The sequence below is a fragment of the Haemorhous mexicanus genome, chromosome 2 (genome assembly GCF_027477595.1).
Source record: "Haemorhous mexicanus isolate bHaeMex1 chromosome 2, bHaeMex1.pri, whole genome shotgun sequence".
Taxonomy (NCBI): domain Eukaryota; kingdom Metazoa; phylum Chordata; class Aves; order Passeriformes; family Fringillidae; genus Haemorhous; species Haemorhous mexicanus.
In genome coordinates this window covers 108,016,005-108,036,631 of record NC_082342.1, presented here as the reverse complement: position 1 = coordinate 108,036,631, position 20,627 = coordinate 108,016,005, and the positions used below count along the sequence as shown (strand labels likewise).

Here is a 20,627-nt window from a genome sequence, read left to right as displayed (position 1 = left end):
GATTAACTATTATTTCATTTAAAAAAGAAAACAAAAAACATTTAACTCCTGTTAAAGACAAGATGAAATGTATTAAAAATTATCTCTAAAAGGAATACAAATATTTGAACTAATTACAAGAATGTGCTGCACAGAATCCCTTTTAATCTAACTAGTAGGCATGAAATTATGCTATAAATATCACAAGTCTTATAAGAACACTCATTTCCTATTCTTGAACATATGATGCCATCTGCTGTACAAAAAATATATTTTTTAATCTCCAGACTATAGTTTGGACTACAAAAATAATATTTGGTATTGGCCTCTAGTCTAGCTCTGTTACTTCGGTGCTTTACAAAAATATGAGAGTATGTCTCCCTAAATTCAAATTTCTGAACACCAGGAATAGGTTCATTCAACTGTTATGACAAATAAAAGAAATTGGTTGTTTACTGCATTTTATCATTATCAAACATCCTAGTTCTGAAGCATATCTATCATAAACTGTGAAAAAATGCATTTCTTTGTTATACCTAACTGAAAGCAAGCCATTCATGCTGACCAGTCTTCCAACATGCTTGCTCCTGCCTTGTATTCCCCTATCTCAGGTTTCCTGAGAAACATGAGAAATTATTACAGGTGTTTGATTGACATCAAAACATGCTAGCAATTATTTTCAATTACAGCTTAGAATTCTATTTTTCTAAATAATGTCTTTGGAATCTATGTAAACAAATAATTTTGGAATTCAGTATGCCTTTTCTTTCAGTCCTGTTCCCAGCAGATGGAAATGGAAACAGATTAATTTGAGAAACAGGGCTTCCAAGAAGTTAGCCTATTGTATGTGAATGATTTTTGTTGATTCAGGTATTTGGAATACAGATATATTTACTTACCTAATATTTGTAATTATTTACTTGATTTATGAAAGCTTGAAAACATGCATACTAAAGGCTTCTATATGTCCACCCTCTATATGACATTTTAGATACAATATTCAAGAAACAATGTTAATAACTAAACATTACAACAGGCTGGCTGCTAGTCTGCAACCGAAAAACCACCAGCATCAAGAACTGAACCAAGGTGATAGCTTTTCTATCTCTATTTCAATTCTTTGGGAGCCACCTTGGCTCTAGAAATAATCATACAAGTGGTTCAGGCAGAATGACACAGTCTCGGTTTGACTTCTCACAGCAACGAGGTTCTACTTCCCAGCAGCCAGAGACTTCAGAAAACATCAATTCAAAAACATCTGGAGGTTATCTGGAGCCATAAGCTACGACCCTCTTTGGATGTTTGTGTTTTAACCTTTATTTCCTCCTGATGGCAACATCAAAACACAGTGACCTGTACAATAACACAACTCACAGGTCAGTGAAAATCACTCTAAATACTATTGAAAAATAGATTGCTCTTGCAGAAAACAGTAGTGAATTGTTCAAGGATGTTGACCTGTGTTGACAGGAAGTCATTTTTCTCATAGCACCATTCCGGCTCAGTATTTCCCAGCTTGTGTGCTCCAAGGTTTTGCACCGTGGAGAAGGTGGAGAAACATCCCAAACAACAAACAAACAAAAAACAGAGAAACTTCTGCACAGAGGAACTTCTGCACCTAGTGCAAGAGCTCTTTCTAATGAGAGGAACATCAGAAACCACAGTTTTTCCCCAACCACACAACTGGAATTTCTTATGCACAACTATTCTAAATTGGATCTAGAATAGAATAAAGTTTCTCAAGGCAGGAAATTTGCGCTCATTTAAGATCCTAGAAACTGACATCTCTAGCCCATAAAGCAGCTTGATAAGGACACTAATGATCAAATGATTCTCTGAGATCCCAGCACAGCTTCAGAACAGAAGGATCACCATTAGGTAAAGAGAAGCTTTGGTACTTATTTAATTCTAAACCTTAAATACTCAATCAAAGATTCACAATGATGCCTTGCAATGGTGCTAAGCAAAGATTTAATAAAAAACCACAAACTATTACCTGCACAAAATATTCTTAACTGCTGAACAGGAGATATCAACTGCAAGTGAGTTGTGAAGAGGTCAACAAATGCTCCAGGATAGACAATGAAGATAAAAATTCCAAATCCATTAAATCGTACTTGTTCTCTTAAAAAGAAGAAAAGAAAAGTGAAGCGGTGTAACTGCAAACAAACAAAAGAAAACCTGAGAGATTCTACAAAGCACACAGTTTTTGACAACAAGAATGACTAAATTTTAATTATAAAACTAATGTATTTTTTTATACTATCAGTAATTGAAAGATAAATAAATTAAAGGATGCTTTCTGGAGTAGTTACCACTTCTAAGCACTATACATTTTTAAGTTTGGTAAAAACATAAAGGATAAATTCAACTTCTGTCTCCTGGTAACAGTAACACGTAAAACACTTTTAGAAAACCTACCTAGCTTCCATACTAACATATATTTCAACATTTGAGGTAATTGCTCTTTTAAGTAAAAAAATTGCAGCCCGTAGGAAGCAGTTTCAAACTCATCCATGTAAAAATATTTGCAAGAATCAATTGCTTTCCATTTAAAGAAATACTTCCACAATTCTGGAATTTTTAATTCTGTTTCTCCCAAATGGATCTTAGAGTATGTTGTAAACTAAAAAAAATGAAGGAAATGCCATCTGAAAAAATGAAAACAAGAAGTTAAAAGGACAAATGGTAATGCCCTTCCAAACCTTAACAATCCATGATTCTATTGAAATATATTAGTAGCTGACACTATTCTACAGATAATATTTTTTCCTAAGGGTTTTTTAATTACTTTTAAATTGAATTTTTTGGAACAAACACATTAAGTTTTTTTTGAAGCTAGAAATTTTACAAGGGACTTAAGAGAGGCATGGCAAAATCATGTTCCAAGACAAACCAGGCACAGATCAGCTAATCCCATATCTTTACGTAGACAATATACTGGGTCTAACCTTTTCCTTATTTACATTTATCTATTTAATGTGTATATACACCAAAAGAAGACAAACAATTATACAAAATTATTCAGAATTAAGTCTCACACTATTACTGTGGAGTTAACTCATGCCATGCTACCAATTAATAATAGGCAGTTTAATGCCTGTTCAGGATTTCATGACTTGGGTAGAAGACACACAGGGAGGAAGAAAAAGACTTGTTTGGTACCAGCCTTGACTAAGCTAAGGCTCAAATATTTAAGTTCTTCTGGTTCACAGCTAATGCTTTCTAGAACTGAAATTGGCAAAAAGGTATTAGATTTCAGGAACGCTAAGACTTGCCAGAATAATAAAATTTGCCCACAGCACAGCTTTTTAGTGATGTTGAAACCCTGAGAATTTACAATAACAGCACTATAGACGCAACCTGTGCCAGAAGGAGAATAAAAAAGTCAAGTAGAAAACAGCAGCAGCAATATTGGCTGCCAATGTACATTGGACCAACTAATTTCTCCTATGGAAATAGCTGGAAAAAGAATTTTTTGACAAAAATATAACACAAAATTTAATATTCAAAGCCTTTGCTCTACACCATGAATAAAGATATCACACCATCAAGATACAAGAATTATTCTTCCTTTCTGCTTAAAAAGAGCGCTGTAGTAATTCCTAGCTTCTCTGCAGTCTGCCAGCAACATGCACTAGAAAGAAAATTGTGTTGCTTCTTCCTGTGATGGGATAAGCAAAAGGTTCATCCTCCAGAGAAAATTCCCTGTGAACATTTGAGGGAAGAAAGCTGAAAGACAAGCAGAGCATATGAAACCCAGAGGTTCTCAAACCACCCCTTTGAGTGAGAACCTTTGGGGTTACAAAAAAGGTAGTATGTGGGTTAAAATGCAGTCATGACTCCCTACACACAGGAAAATCAGAGAAACAACTTAGGGCTTTATGCTCAAAGAAGAGATAATGCTGCTGCCCAGGAGAAATGTGGAGGACACCTGATCATCAGTCCCAGTAATCACTGCTTAACCTTCTTATGCTAAAATGGCATTTAACAGTAATGACTAACCTGTCAAATAATTTTGGTGAAGTAATCATCATAGTTAAGGACATTAAAAATATAATTTTTGATCAAAGCTAATAAATCACTGAGGTTAACAGGGACAAGTCACATTTGACCAAGTTATTATTTCAACCTGTTCATATAATATTTCACGAGCTCTGTTTAAACAAACCAATTAAAATCAATTTTAAAGTATCACTGTGCAATAGCACATGAGTTCAAGTGCCACAAATGCAGGAATTAAATTGCTGTGTAAAAAACAGGACCACTTAAAAAAAATTGTTTTAAACCTGATGCTATACTTGCAAAGCAGAAGTCCCTTCTCATGATCTGTATAACAGACACTGTACTAAAACTCTATCCCTAATTTGTACACTCTTCCAAACTTCAAATCTAAGGAAGCTATGAATTACAGACTAAACAGACTCTCTAGATAAAACAAAGCAGTGCTAACAACATTCACGGCTAGGTAACTGCTCTGGCATATTTGGCTTTGTTGTCAGAGTAGCAGAAAAGCAAAACAGAAATTACCGAATAGCTGCCACCCCATGGCCGACTTCGTGTATCACACCGCTGATGAGGATTGCAGAGAAGAAATAGGTCAGCTGGCTGATGGGCAAATTGACACCAGGCACCTGTTGATGTGGGCATGACAACAAAACAAAACACAGGAGGAACATAAGAGGTACAAAGACAAATCATTCTGCTCCTAAATTTGCTGCTCTCACTCACTTCTTCAGATCCACGACAGACCAGGGGCTGTTCTCAAAGCAGCACAATCAGTTTGCACCTCTTTTACCAACTTATTCAGTGTATTTTAAAGTATATTAAATATATATTCTTTTGTGGAACGTTAAACAGCTCTCCAGGCATAAAAGCCCTCTCCCTGCCCTATATATTCCCCACAGCTCTGACCAAACATGTCCTACTCTATATTAAGCTCGAGAAGTTTATAAAAACGTACACAGACTTCCATTCAAATGAAACAGGCTTGGCACTGTGAGCATTAGTTTACAATTCCTGCAGCCAGTCACGTAACTATAGAAAAGATCCACCTTTCAAAAGAAAATAATAAAAATTGTAAGGCACTTCAAAAAGAATGAACATGAAAAATTCAAAAATGAGTTGACTGCTGAACAGTCAGTCTCTTCCTTCTCTCTTCCTATACAAATCACAAAATTATTTCAGTTTACAGCATCAAAAAAAAAAAAAAAGTAATTTTCATCTATTCTTCAGGTTTTGGTAGTCTACACATGGCAATTTAACCTTAAAAAAAAAATCCCACCTTGAAATGAGTATACTATTTTAATTTACCTGAGACATAATATGCAGGCCTCTCATATTCTTCCTGTTGCTTTGGATTCCCACCACTCCCAGGTCCTTCACTGTGCTTGCCATGAGACACTAACTGCTTCCAGACAAGCTCCAAAGTGGTCACTAGTCAAAGCATGAGGAATCATCCCCTCCTTCCTCCTGATGGACCTTCATCCTGCTCAGTTCCATCACCCTCAGCTGCTGGGCTGCAGTGGGATTGCTCTGGGACATTTCTCCTGTCAGATCTACAGCTTTTTCTACTCAAGGCAGGCTGCACTCCAGTACACTCACTAACAACTGATGTGAGCACAACATGAATTGCAATCCAGCCACACAGAAGAGATGCTGTGGGCAAAAACTCCTGGCCTGTCTAGAGAACTCTATAAAACCCAGCATCATGGAAAACAAAATGCTGCACATCCAACTAGGTAGACTGGATTCTACCTTTGTTCAGTCCTGCACTTTCTTCACTTCTATGCATTTACCTACCCATGTAGCAGAATTCTACAAGAGTTGGTTGAGATAATCTAGCTAAATTAAATCCTTCAAAAGGATTCATTGATGTTAATCACCTCACAAATTCTGTCCAGTGTAATGGTGACCAAGGAATTTACCTTAACTGGCTCAGCTGTGGTACCTCACAGCATGAAAGACAGCCACACTTCATTTCTTAAACATCATGCTTGCATTACAGCATCAGCTGGTGGCACTAATGCATCACTTCAGTGGTGCTGCCTTTGCAGTGAGAGCACAGATGGCAACAGCAAGAGCTGCCATCTCAATTCCACCATGACTACAGCGTGCTAGAACACAGCACCAGATGCTTTCAGACTTTACGTCAAAGAAGCTATTTTAAGATTCACCTAAAACTGAAGTTACCTCTCATGAAGGGCTCTGCAATCAATAGCAGTATTTTGTTAAAAAGCATGCTGTCTTGTATTTTATGGCCTTCTGGAAATGCCTTCAGTAAAAGAAGATCCTTTGCTTGTAGCTAATCTGCCTCTTTCCTACTTTTGTCAGTAGGTAACCTACTTTTGTCAGCAGGTAACCAACACAAGAGGGGGCAGCTGAAGAGAAAGAGCCCAGTTACCTATAGACAGGTATTTTAAATCAAGTACGTGACTGAACAAAAGAGGAAGCATACAAAAATCTTAATAAAATGTAAGTACAACTGTTTCTCCCTCTCTCCACACCCAGAGGGTAAAGGTTAAACAGCTTTATGCCACAGCCTAAAATTAAGTTTACAAAGAAAAAGTGAGGTTTTGTTGGGTTTTTTAAACCACTTTGCTCTGTTCCAGACAGCCAAATACATGTAAATAATTTAAATGAGAAGGTCCTCCTAAGTCATTCTTCACCTCTTTGCAACCACATAAATCCCTTTTTGGTGTCAATTTACACTAGCACATTCCCCTGAAAAAGAATACTGAAACTTGCTAAAGGCAGAATTATACAACCGTGACCATTCAAATATGAAAGAATGAGGTAAGAAAGGAAGAGAACGACAACTCAGGAGAAGCAACCTTATCCCCACACATGACATTACTTTATCCCTATCTATTAAGCTGTTTTCAGAGCCAGTCAATTCTTGGTTTGAATGTAGTGATATTGCCAGGAGGCAGTGACTGATGAAACAAGTCCACATTGAAATTGTGAACATTATCCTACTTTTCTACTTTCGCTGTTCCAGTTCACTCCAGATTAATTCCAAAGGCTCATCTTTACTTTCGTTGTGTCTGTGTTATTTTCTCCAAAGAGCAATATATTGTCAATGACCACTTTAGTCTGTTGTCACAAAAGTGGATGGATCCATTCAAAGACCTCAGAAAATGAAGATGTAAAGGAACTCCATAAAAGTTAGGACAGATCCTGTTGGAATGTAAATTACAAAATTTTCTGTCTCATGTTCAGCTCATGCCCTCCCAGATACACAGACTGCCCACTCCTGTCTGCCCCTGAAGGTAATTCAGGAGCAGGCTCTGGACAGGGGACAGCAGTGGCAGTGACAGTGGTTCCCCCTCAGGTTTCACTGCCTGCTTTTTCCAACACATGCTGAACTCTGCATATTCACTCTGCTTGTGGGAAACAGACCCAGCCATCCAAAGGCACTGTGTTTATGGCACATGCTAAATTAGGCTTCCTGCACTCATGCCAGTCTAGCTGCATGCAGTCAGTTTAGTGCTTACTAAGGTCTGTTGTATCTGCACACAGTTCTCAATATCTGATCACTTGAAGAGCTGAGTACTTAAAAAGAGTAACATGGCTGGGCACCTCTGCTCTAAGCCATGTAACAGAAGGCAGAGCAACCCCATACATTTCTGAATTTCAGGAAAATGACCTTACATTTTGGCCACATTGCACTCGTGGTATAAAAAAGGTGACTAGGAATCCTTGAGGTGAAAACTGTAGCAAGGCAATGTCAGTTCTTTCATTACTGCCTTGCGAAGAGATTAAAAAGACAGTATTTGCAATCTTCCCTATCCTGTGAAATACATTCCATTCTAAAACCATACAATATATTGTTCAGCACCAGAAATGCATAGAACAATTAAATATATCATTGGACTTTGCTACTGCCAGAAACAGCACTTGAAATTTCACATAGTAAATTAAGCTATAAGTCCTTGAAGAATCAAAAAACACCTCCTCACTAATGATTCTTTGCTTCTACTATCACACAAAGTTTTTTGCCCTTCTTTCCTTTTCCACTGCTGTTTTCTACTGTATTAAAAGAAACAGAACTTGTCTCCTCTTGTCAATTATGTACGAGCTCTGCAAACTGTAAGGTCACCAGAGCCCACTGCACAGCTTACAGGAAACAAGTTCTTAACTCAGTTTTATATGCTTAATACTATAATTTTATTCTTAGCACTATAATTTAGGGCTTTGCAAAATGATTATCCAATTCCCTCTCCTGAGGATTTTTAACACAAACTCTTCCACATGCTTGCCTTCATTTTTCCTTTTTCTATACCCACTCTCCCATTTTTAAGGCTGGTAAAAAACCAGCACATTTTCACATAGATGAACATCAGGAGTTGGGTTATTCTTGCATAGGAATATTTTAGCATCTCATACCCAATTAAGAAGCTGCTTTAGATCTGTACACAGTTCTCAAACAAAGACCTGAGGAGGGAACACTCACCACAACTTGCAGCATTCGATCATTCTGGGCTTTTGGAGCCTCGGTGAGCATTTGGGTCAGTGTTTGCAGCAGGGTCTTTCCAAGCAGAATAACAGAGCCAAACATGGCAACTATTCCAAACACCATTCCTATGCTGAACCTACACAGAGAAGCAAATAGTTCAGCAATGCACAGCCACAAGAGAAAAAGGGTATCAGCTCTGGCTATGTAAATCTCTGCTTTATTGAACAAGTTACTGCACAAAACACAGAGCAAAACTTACCTGATGCTACCACAATTCACCAACAATCCAGTACAAAAATGCTAAAGGCAACTAACAACAAAAATATACACTAGTAATTTATATTCTCCTTTTTAATAAATTATTTACATCCAAACCACATCCTGATCAATTTTCAAATACTTTTATTCAGTTACCCGTGTAACTTGCCTGTAGCTATGAATATATAAGTTGATAAGAATATAGAAACTTAACTAACAATGTATAATTGGCCATGTTGCACCACAGCATCACATATTTAGAGACCTGGATCAAATTATGGGGCAGCTTTTGTACTTATATATATAAACTTCTTCAGTACATTTTGCATCATTCTCACAAACAGGAACAATAAATGAGACGGAATCTTTTTTAAAGAATAACTAAAACGTACAACTGCAAGACCACATAAACACCAATTTCTTAAGCTACATTGTTCTTCTCACCAATTTTTCATTAAAATCAATGTTGAAAATAATTTCAATTCATGTCATTCCACCTAATGACAAATTTTATTCACCATTAATATTATTATTCTTATTTTACACTGTCCTATAGCTGAAGGATATGATAACTCTTTTTTCTAACTAAAAAAAAACTTCAATGATGCAAATCCAGCACATACACCTCACTACCAATCCTTCCTCCTCTCATAACAGCTCAACTGTTCTCTTATCAGCCTTAATGAAGCTCACTGGGAATTAGTAGATTTATTTTAAGCAACATGTACTTGTAATGTTAATTAAAGAGACTAGTGGAAACATTATACTGTAATAAATTACACACATTAAAAATTGTAATTGATATAGAGCTATTTCAGACTGATTATTACAAAATCATTACATACTAGAGAAACCAATTTGAAGCAGACCTCTCTTTTATTACTATCTCACTGAGGGTAGCAATACAGGAAATGAAAAGAAATTCAAACCTTACTTATTTTATATTGTCAGAGCAGATACAAAGTAATGCTAGGAACTGCAACTGAACGATAGATTTCTTAACTAGTCCAGGAGCATCCATATTAGTCCACCCTACTTATCTACCCATTCCCAGCACTGTGCACCATTTGCATGGAAAGGTGTAGGCAGATAAAAGACAGAAGGTAAGCAAGGTGCTCCTGAGCAGGTATCATTGCTGAATGTCTGGGCAATGATTAACTACAGGTACACAGCTGGCTCTGAATACTTTGTAAACTGTACTTGGGAGAGCTAAGTCTACAGCATTGGGAATGATCTAGGATCTGAGCAGCTGCTTTCAGACCTACTTCTGTATGCAGAATTGGATGTAATACCTGTACTCTTCAGAACTATGCATACTTCAAACCACACATAAAAATAGTTTAAGGATTTCTAGTTTTATAGAATCTCAATATGCAACTTGCATTACATTTATGTATTTTTTAGAAGAGGTTAAATACTTATACTCGCACAGTACAGTTAGAGCAACCACTCCAACTGGTTTAATCATTAGCCTATTAAAATATCTACCCACTGCCCTTCTAATGCTGAAAGGCACCAACGTGGTTCAATTGTTGACTATGACAGAAGAAAAAGGAGGCTGAATTTTTACCATAAGTAGAGAAATTTGGGTTTCCATCTCCCCCAGTTGTAGAACTGGCGATTGAAGAGCGCGGTTTGCCAGCGCAGGTGGAAGGGAGAGACGCTCAGGCCGTACGTCAGCAGCCAGTCCTCGTACGATGCCTTCAGAGAGTTGGAGGACTGCAAAACAACAGAAAACCAGTTTGACCAAAACATTCTAGGAAGATTTTGTAATGTGACCAAGCAGTAAATGTGATCTGTTTATATAAAAACAGATACATAATTTTAAGTAGATGTCCTACACCTTATTTACATAAGTTTTGACATATAGGTAAGGTGTGACATTTAATGTGAAAAAGTTATGTCACTGTTTTGATGTTATTTCCAACAACTGTAGGTTTGTGAGAGAGATTGGGTGTCCAGAGATATCTGACAAACAAAGTTTTGCATCATCTTTCCTAGTGTTAAATCCCTTTCAGTAGTTCTACTTTCTGGTTAGAAGTCTAGAGACTGTTGATGGTAGTCTCTCAACATGCAATTATATTCCAATAAACATCTTAAAAACTACAATAATGAAAAATGCTTCTTTTGTCTCCAGCTGAAAAAAACTTTCTAAAACAGATGAGATATGGCTCAGTATTGCAGATACCTGTTAGTAAGGATAAAAACAAGGTCTATTTCCAAACACAAATACTATGCCTAAAGAGGGTCTGGAATATCTGATCAGGCTAACAAAAAACCACAAGGAATTTAAAATTATCAACCTGTATTGCAATAGTAGTTTCACTATGGTAATTTCCCAGCATTTCAAGGAACTTCTAGTAGTTCCAAAGATTTCTCTTGATAAGAAATGTGACCTATAAATATGACCTATGAATACTTATCTTCAGCATTATCTTGAATTATAGACCAACAGACATGGTTTTTGCAATTGCCAACTTTACTTTTTGGTGCCTGCATTCTCAATTGGCTTTAGTCACCTGCTTCATGGAAGCTTGTGTCAGAAACCCAGATGAAGGAATACTTTCCTTGGAGGAACTCAGAGCTCAGGAAAAGCACAGATGAGGTTCCAGCATTCTGACATTGGGCAGTTCCCAAGGCAGGAGTGTCTGACACAATCCAGACAAGTCTTTGGAGCTGTCAGAACTGGAGCACTGTTCCCAAGGTTCCCCACAAGCAGCAGCACCTACTGAAGACATCCAAATGTGTAGTTCACAACAGGCTCCCTTCTCCTCCCCAACAAGGAACTCCACAAGTTTCTGGCTCTTGTCTGTGGTCCTTTGAACAAATTTAGAACTTGCCAATTCCTTGCATTCCTCCTGCCCTGCACCACAGTGGTGGTGGGGGTTGAGGATCTCATACTGCAAACTTCTATTAACAGTTTTTCTCATTTTGTCAAATTCATTAAATCTTGACCACTAAAAGTTTATCTCAAATAACAATATCCTCAGCTGTGAGACCCGTTTACTTGAGCCATTGTTCATGTATCACCTATTACACCATTTATCCTTTCTGCTTATGCATTTCTGTATCATTTCCTTCTTCTTCACCCTACTGATTTTAGCCACATTTTTGTCCCATCAGCTGAGGGCACCAACAAAAATTTTCACTGTAATGCACTCCCATCAACACCACTCACTCCCTATGGCACCATTAAGTATAGTGTCCACAATCATATCAGCTTTTGCTAATTTTAACAGAAGAGATCATTAGACTTGTACACAATTAGTGATACATAAGGCAAGGAAACATAGAAAAAGACCTCACATAATCTACCAGATAATTAGGAACAAAATTACATACATCATTAAGAACCCCTGATATGAGAAACTGTCTTTTGTGAATTAAAAAAAAAGTCCTATTCATTCACACACTCAAAAAAACCTCAAAACAATCCTAATACATTATTCTAATAAAGTTAATCAGACACATTGATTTGACACTTGAAAATGTGTTCCTTCTATCTCATGCAAACCTCACTTTTTTCCCTAGAATTGCCACAAATTCATCCCTTTGAATTCATTCCAACAACATCACAGCCCCACTGTCCTAGCAAGACAAATAAGTAAGAAGTTTTCCATGAGGAATATAGAATCACTGACCATACAGCTGTCAAATGTGGAAAAAAAAGGTAACAAAAAATTTTCCTTTTTTATTTTGCTCACAAGTTGTGGAAACATTATTATATAATCACCAAATGACTGCAAACCTTTGCAAAATATATTAAAAAGCTCTTTGAAAAGTTTTGCTCCTTCTGTCCTGATCCTAGTGGGATCACCACATTAAACACACACCCTCATGCCCTGGCATGCTTCATTTCAAGCTGCTTCCACACAGACCTAGGCCCTGTGAGATCTAAGAGATCTTTGTTAGATTAGTTTTACTATAAAAGCAGCTCCTATTTATTTATGCAGCCTTTAAAATGCTAGACACCTGCTAAACACTCCAGGAGCTCCACAGGTATCTGCCAGCAAGCAGGAGTCCTTAACACTCTTCTCTGCTGGCAAAATCTGTTCAAGAGCTCTGAATAATTTCAGCTTCCTGACCACCTTAAATGCTGAGAGCCAACCTTGACTGAGTGTGTCCAATGCAACCTTTATTTCTCACAACAAAAGGAGGGACAACCTCCTACACTTCACTTGTTCCTGATCCTTCAGGCAGAATGAAATGTGATGACTTAGGATGCTGGGGAGAAGGAGTTTAGGGGTCTGAGTGATTCCCTCTTACAGAATCCAAGCTTCAATGAAAACGTTGGTGGCAGTGGTACAATGAGGAGCAACAAGGGGGACTTAACATTCAAAATCCCAGCTTGATTTGGCATAGCTTTAGCTTCCTGACACAAATGTATCTTTTATTTCTAGCAACATTATAAAATGTGGATTTATCTGGGCAAAAATACATTTATACACAGTTATACTTTCTATATTGTAGTCTAGGAGTGAGACTGCCAAAATGAAATATTTAAAATCTGAACAAAACCAGTAAGGGAACAAACTGAGCAAAAAATATTGCACATTGAACAGGTTTACAGAATAAACATTAACTGCAAGTTACAGCACACATCCTTCTCTTGCCAAAAATATCAACATGACCACACATGGAAAAGTGTTCCCATGTTATTTTTTACTCATGCTCTGTACATCCTCTTGGTGTAATTACACTGAAAGTGATTTGAGATTTAAACAGTACAATTAATTAAACAGCACAATGTTGCTGTGGCTGCTGGCAGCCTTGGGTTGTGACTGTGGTGGAGATTTACAGTACCAGCACAAAAACAAGCAACCTGAGCTTCCTAATGATATAAATCTGGTTATTTAATGCAAATTCTATTTCAACTGTGGTACTCACAGTGAAACCGGTGACTGAGATGTACAACAGATCTACCAGTAAATTCACTGAAACTCAAAAGCTCCCATATAATTTCTGAGGATTAATAACCTTGGTCAACTTTTACTTAAAAGATCAGAATTAAAATTTAACTCCTGGATTCTCATGCTTACTGTAGAATTCTAGGCATTCCCCCTTCTTTATCAACAAAAATCAGGCATTAAGTAGGCTCCAGTGTAGGGTTGTTTGGTTTTTTTTCCTTCCCTTGCTGCTGCAAGAAAGGTGGTGCCTCTCCTTAATTACAGAAGAGAATGATTTTATGGTCAAATGCAGAAAGAGACCTTCAGAATCTCAGAGATGCAAATGGTCTCAGCATCATGGCACAACAGGTCTGGTACCTGAGCTCAGTTCCTGCTTCACCGCCCAAGAGTCTCCACCAGACACAAATCTGCTGCCAAAAGAGAAGCAGACTCCTGCCTGACCTTCCTGGTGTCTCACTGCAGTCAGAGCATGTTCTTCTGGTACCTGGCTAATCTCATGTGTTTCAAAACAATGCTGTATTTTATTTTTTTTTTTTAATATTTAACATAGACTTGCTGCAAGAAAATTTGAGAAGTCTTCAGGTAAATTACTGTATTTATTATTGTCATTATGTACAGACTATATTTTGCAATTATCAGCTTTCATCACTAACAGAGCTACATCTGCTCTCTAATTAGCTGCAGGGGGAGACACTTTTCCAAGTTTTTTAAGCACCTAAATTTTCTTGTATTTCTTTCTTTATTTTACAGGAGTGACAAAATGCACATTTTGTACTTTCATATCACTAAGCTTTATCTGCCTTGGCAGAAACAGATACAGCTCCTGGACTGTAAAATTAAGAATTACAGATCAAATCTCACATTTCATTTTCCCTCATATTTAACCAGCACACAGCCTACTTTGTATGCATTCTTTGCAATTTCGTTCATGTAATAGAAATCATATCTCTGAATCTTTTTTAAAAAAACCCAAAACAATGCAACACCACTTAATGAAATTTGAGCAATCCATAGATGAATCCCAGATATAATAAATGATGTCTCGGTGTATTTTCTTTTCCAAACTTCCCCCCTGTATCAGGAGGAAAAGGATGAGTCTCGTAATACTCTCCGAGGACCAAAGTTTATTTATTTAAAAAAGTATTTGCATCAAGTTCTGTCTCAAACTTTCTCCAGTAAAACTAAAAGCATTCAAAAGTAATAAATATGCATTGCTTTTTACAGTTTTTAGGAAAATCATCATTATAAGGCATATACGCTACACCGCAAAGTTACAAGGTTGTATATTAGGTTTAGTTAATAATAAACTCCAGACAGCACGTTAAACTGCCACGGAGCCGCTTAAGCAGTATATTAAAAGCTGGTTTCCCCAACTTTTCGCGGCTCCGGTCCTTTAGCACAGACCGGAGCCCGTGCACTCTCCCGGACGGCGTTTGGAGCCCAGCACCGGCGGAAGCGGAGCAGGGGCTGCGCGGCCCGCGGGCCCGGCTGCGGGGCGGGAGGGGCGCCGGGGGCCGGGATCGCCTCTCAGCCCGCGGGGCGCAGCGGGCCCGGGCCAGGCGCGGCCGCTCCGCCAGCCCGGGCTCGGCAGCGGGGCCCTGGGCCGCCCGGCGCGGGGGGAACGGGGCTGCCGCTGCCTCCTCCCGGCCCCGTCCGGCCCTGCGCCCTCGGCCCTCACCTTGAGCAGCGTGTCCGCCAGGTACACGGCGCACCAGCCGCCCAGCACGGTCACCACCACCGGCACCGGGATCATCGCGGGCCGCGCCGCGCCCCAGCGCGGCAGCCCCGGAACCCAACCTGCCCGGAACCTTTCTCCCACTGGTTCTGCTGCCCGGGCGGACGCTTCCGGGCAACGCGTAGAGCGCGGGCAGGTGGCGGCATGACGTCACAGGCCGGGGCGCGGGGCAGCGCTCGGGGCGTTAGGGCGGGGCGCGTGCGCAGTGGGGCGGGAGGGCAGAGGGGCGGCGCCGGGGGCTGGGGGCGCCGGGGGCTGGGGGCGCCGGGGGCTGGGGGCGCCGGGGGCTGGGGGCGCCGGGGGCTGGGGGCGCCGGGGGCTGGGGGCGCCGGGGGCTGGGGGCGCCGGGGGCTGGGGGCGCCGGTTCCCTCTCCTCTAGCTTAATTTCCCTCACCTGCCTCCTCCAGTTGGTTCTTCGGAGAGGCTCTGCTGGCCGCGATCAGGTGATTGCGCGGGAGAATAAAAATCGTTTGTGATGGCAAGATCAAAGCACATTGTGGAAGCGCTTCAGTAACGAGAGAGTAATGCGGCTCCCTTTAGCCGCTGACGTTCTGTCAGAAGTTTAGCACGGACCTCGGTGCACAACAAAATCATTCTGTGCGGCTGCCTGGGAGCATGGCTTTTAAGCAGATGCTTCCTGGGCCCCGAGTTTCCTTAGCAGGCCGCGGTCAGTGCTAATTCTCGGGCCGTGTGCCTGTATTGGGTCAGGCTGACACGGGCTCACTTTCCCTCGGCAGCCTCACGGCTTTGCATCGGTGCCTGCGAAGGTGCTGGTGACACACCGGGGTGTGGCACGGCATCAGCGCTGGCCCTGCGACATTCTCAGCGGGCAAGGTCCTGGGAGAGGATACTACTGGGACGGCTGACCCAAATTAACCAAAGGGATATTCCATACCATGTGGCATTAGATTTAAAAAAACCAAGAAAAGGAGGAGGAGGCATTTGTTATTTACAGTGTTTGACTTCCACAGCAAGTGAGGGAAAACAGCCCTGGGCAGCCTCTCAGCATTGACATTTGTGGGCGCAGAGCAGGAACTGATGCTAGAAGTGCATTCTGGTTTTCACTTGTTGTGTTTGCTTAATTCCTTTGTCTTTCATCTCAGCTGGGGGCTTATCTACCCCTTACGTTTAGATTTTCCATCATTCTAACAACTCCACTTTTTGATGAAAGCCGTCCATGTTGACTGATGCCTTTTGAGAAGGTTGGAAAGAACTTCATTTGGACATAAAAGCTGAAGAATTACAAGAAGTGTATCCAGCCCTTCATGCAACCAAATTTGAGTTTATTCACTGACATAGATGACTTTGGGATGTCCCCAGCATCTAAAAGGACTTACAAACAGTAACATTATAGTGAGATCTGATAATGATTTTTTTCTGCACTGGTTTCCAGTCTAACAAATTTATCAAATCATTGAGAAATTGTGCAAATATGGTTTATTCCACACCTTACTGGTTGAAAACTCAAGTTGTTACATAGACCTACATGAATTTAATATAAATACACAGACTGTAAACCAGTGGTGGTCTTCAGAAGCAGTGAAGGGGAATTATATTCAAACAGTTGTGAACACAAGTACTTTTCCTAGTGTCATATCCTCGCTTTTCCTAGTGTCATATCCTCGAAATAAAGCAAAATAAAATGGACATGTTTAAATTAACCAGTCATTGACCAGGTTTTGTAACATCATTATATTTTTGCTTCTACATTCAGTCAGTGTACCATAAAAATACAGACTTGAATTTTAGTAAGTTTTTATAGAAACTGGAAGTGCAACTAAAAAAGGAATGAAAATAAGATACACAGTCTGTATTTTACTGCTGGAAAGTTTATCTCCAGAAAACAAACAAAAATAAGAATTTTATAAAATGCAGAAGATGGATGAACAGTTCCATGAGTTCTGAGTGAACTGCCAGCTCTGACTTGGGTAACTTGAGCAGGTGTTTTGCCCATGGCAGAGAGGCAAAGTTTATCCTTGTTCCCATGGAGTTAAATTGTTGTGGACTGTGACGTGTCACACAGAGTGGTTGCATTTTAAAGTAAAGGTATTCAGGATTAAAGATTTCCATTTCAGAATGGTTCAGGAGGTAGCACAGATTCTGATACACGTTCTCCCCCTGCTTGGTTTTACTTAGAGCTGGTCTTAAGCTGAAGCAGTGGCCAGAGCAGAGTGCCCTGCAGTCACCATGTGAGTGCACAGTGTCCCCACGCTGTTCCAGAGCGGCTCAGCTGTCACAGTGTCAGGAGTCACAGCTGAGGGGTGCATCAGGGGAGGGCGTGGCTGGACCTCAACAGGGCAAGTATCAAAGAATGTTGGAAAAGGTTAAACATCAATCGTCGGGAGTATCTGAGTTCATGCAAAAAGCTTGGACGGGAAAAAAATTCTCTCATAAACAATACTACTGATTAAATATAATTTATCAAGTAAATACCAAATAGAATCTGTTATTAATATAGTACTTAAGATATTCAAGTTCAATTAGTGATTTAATATCATAGGCATCTTTTTCTAGAAATGGTAAATATATTTATCTTTAGATTAATTAATAATATGTCAAAAAATTAATCTCTTCAGCTTTGATCTATTATTGAAGTAGATATGTGATTATTCAGATATTGCCATAGAAGACATGTTGCATAATAAAAAGTAAAACTAGTATGAACAGCACTATCAAAAACTCTTAAGTTAGAGGGGTTTGCAGGGCTTCAGGGAAATTGTACCCAATTGCAGTTCATCACAAGCTCAGACCTAAAATCAGCTAAAATGTTGATTTTGTCAAGGAGAGGCTGTGAATTTTACCAGTTTGAAGATGCTACAATCAGAACATGAATTGATTGGATAAGTGTTTGAGCCTCAGGGAAAGAAAATGGGGTTTTAGATATATTCTGAGTGGCCTTCATCTCTAGACTGTTGTGCATAGAGATGAGCTAAGGACAGGAAAGGACTGCTGGGACGAAATGTGATTCTGAAAGTGTTTATGTGCCACTGTAACTTAAAGTAAAGGGGTGCTTTCACAGAATACAGGAATGTTTCCAGAATGAGCCTCCAAGCGTACCTGAGAATTTAAAGTACAGACTAGAATGCGTGAAAGAAGAAATTCATGGGAAATGATTAAATAGATGGTCCATTTAGCACTTCTGCAGGTTAGGAGATTGCTTCTGGAAGAAATAAAGAGATCAGAATAAACAAGAAATCTGAGACACAGGAGGAGACATACAGAGACTGGCACATTACAGAGATGTGTAGCATTGGTTGTGAAAGTATGAAGGAAAATATGTTTTCATTACCTTACTAATATTATTGTATAAAAAAAATCTCAAGAGAGAGAGAAACTCAGGTAGTGGGAATTAGGGAGATAGGTTATATGTGTGATATTTTAAACTGAAATCCAAACAAGAAAATAAAAAATATCCTTTCATCTTTGCTCTCTTTAAAACAGATAATAGCAGGATGTTACACTATTTTATTGGTTTGGGTGTTTTTTATGTTCCAATTACAGTATGAAACAGTCTTGCTTTATTTAAATAGAAATGAGGTCAAAATACTCTGTTAAGGTTCAGGATTTGTTTGCAGTATTTAACCTGGTTACCAAAAATACTTGCTGGAAAGGTGGGATTTTGATTCTTAAAACAAATGAAATTTGTTCTTAAGTCACTATTCACATGAAAACATAGGTAAAGCACAAATGTTCCTAGAAATATTCCTTTACTAGATTATTATTCAAAAAATAATGGTTGTACATGCTTTTTCACCACCTGTCTCACAGTGTTGATCTATGGCAAAACAAATTATAGATTTTTCTTGCTGTCAGTTTGCAGCATTTACCCCTCTGTGTTAACTCTGTTAGGCAAATCTCAGCTCAAGTTCCATCTAAGAGAGGGTCCTCCAAAGCTGTTGCATTCCAAGGAGAAATAAGTATCAGAGAAAAACAAAGGAAATAGAGGAACTTGAGAGATGTGGTTTGAATATTATTCTAGAATACAGTTCCATAAAAATATTAGTTTCAGACTTATGCTACCCATTTTTAGATTATAGTCATGCTTGCATCCTCTATAAAAATTTAGAAGTTATACATGAGGAAAATCTACTGGAGAACAGCTACTCAGCATTAGCTCTTATGTTGGGAGCCCTTTACAACTTTAAAAATCTATCCATGAAAGTGAGTTTACCTAAATTACAGGAAATAAAGGGCTTAGTCAGTGAAGGAGACCATAAAAGGGCATAATATCAAAAAATTTTTTCAAGGTTTGAGGGATTTTTTTTTTGCTTTAAATTACCTGTGAAGTTCCTATGGACACAATTCCCTATTCTAATGCAGAATGCAAAATAAATTGAATAGTTTCGGTCTAACAGGTATTGTTTCATACCTACTGTAACCTGAAATAAATGCACATGATAGCATTAGACCTATCAACTTTGAACCCAAAACCTGTATGGAACCCTTAAACCCTAGGGAAGGGAAAGGGAAAGAAGTGCCCTTAGCACAAGCAAGTCAAAGTGAGGTAAGAGTTTGAGACAAAGTAGTCTGTAGTTCATAATTTCATAGGCTGTTAAAGCCTGAAGCATCTCTCTTTTTAGAAGCATAGATTGGGTTGGGTTGGGAGGGGCCTTAAAACCACCTAGTTCCAGTCCCCCACCATGGGCAGGCACACCTTCCCCTACACCAGGTTGCTCAGGGCCCCATCCAGTCTGGATTAATCTGTGCATATGTGATACTTGGCTGTTCTGAACAATAGGAATGTCTTGCACAGGATGACCCAGTGAGGATGTCCCCAGATCTGTTCACTTGGACTGCAGCTCCTGAATTGCTTCATCATGCAGCATAGCAGTCAGTTAAACCAGCACTGGCTTTGTTCTACCTCAAGGACAGAGGGGAGCAGCTTTGTGATTACATAGCACTGCACACAGTGGATAAACTAATTTTAACTGGTGTCCCAGTACTACAAATCCACTCTGCCCATTGTCAGCCAGAGCACCTGTGAACTATCCTTGACAAAACTGTGGGTTTGCCTTACACAGACCACTTTGTGTTAGGAGCCTAAGCTAGGGGCATTTCCTTCTTACTAATAAAGATAAACAATTTGAGAGTTGGCTGCAATAAAACAGGGAACATCTTCATGGATACTCTAGTCAGAGTATAGCCAGTACCTTACCAGTAGCTGGTGGGCACAGGAAACACAGAGCAGCCTGCAGTTCTCGAAAGTAATTTCCAAGACAAATGATTTTCAAGCATCACTTTCAGCTCCAGATCTTGAGAACTGAGCTGTACTTTAAAGAGCTTGTGTTGG

The 20,627-nt window shown here is 39.3% G+C and overlaps 1 protein-coding gene and 1 long non-coding RNA gene across 10 annotated transcripts in view; one reads left to right on the top strand and one right to left on the bottom strand.

Annotated features, from left to right (window-relative positions):
• Positions 1–15,873, bottom strand: part of MBTPS2 (membrane bound transcription factor peptidase, site 2) — a 52,412-nt gene extending 36,539 nt beyond the window's left edge. For 8 of the 9 annotated variants that reach the window (XR_009485484.1, XM_059839892.1, XM_059839886.1 and 5 more), the window contains exons 1-5: positions 15,281–15,440; positions 10,266–10,414; positions 8,435–8,573; positions 4,510–4,613; positions 1,976–2,103 (exon numbers count right to left, since the gene is read on the bottom strand). Coding sequence is in view for 8 of the 9 variants with exons in the window: in XM_059839892.1 (XP_059695875.1) it covers positions 1,976–2,103; positions 4,510–4,613; positions 8,435–8,573; positions 10,266–10,414; positions 15,281–15,355 (595 nt within the window). In the remaining variant the exon portion in view is untranslated. Of the gene's footprint in view, positions 1–1,975; positions 2,104–4,509; positions 4,614–8,434; positions 8,574–10,265; positions 10,415–15,280; positions 15,441–15,731 lie in introns of those variants that run through there. The other variant, XM_059839893.1, reaches the window with a different exon arrangement.
• LOC132323987 (uncharacterized) lies at positions 15,171–15,826 on the top strand. Its single transcript, XR_009485485.1, has 2 exons — positions 15,171–15,301; positions 15,745–15,826. It is a non-coding gene; the product is annotated as an uncharacterized LOC132323987 (long non-coding RNA).
• Positions 15,874–20,627: the final 4,754 nt, after the last annotated feature.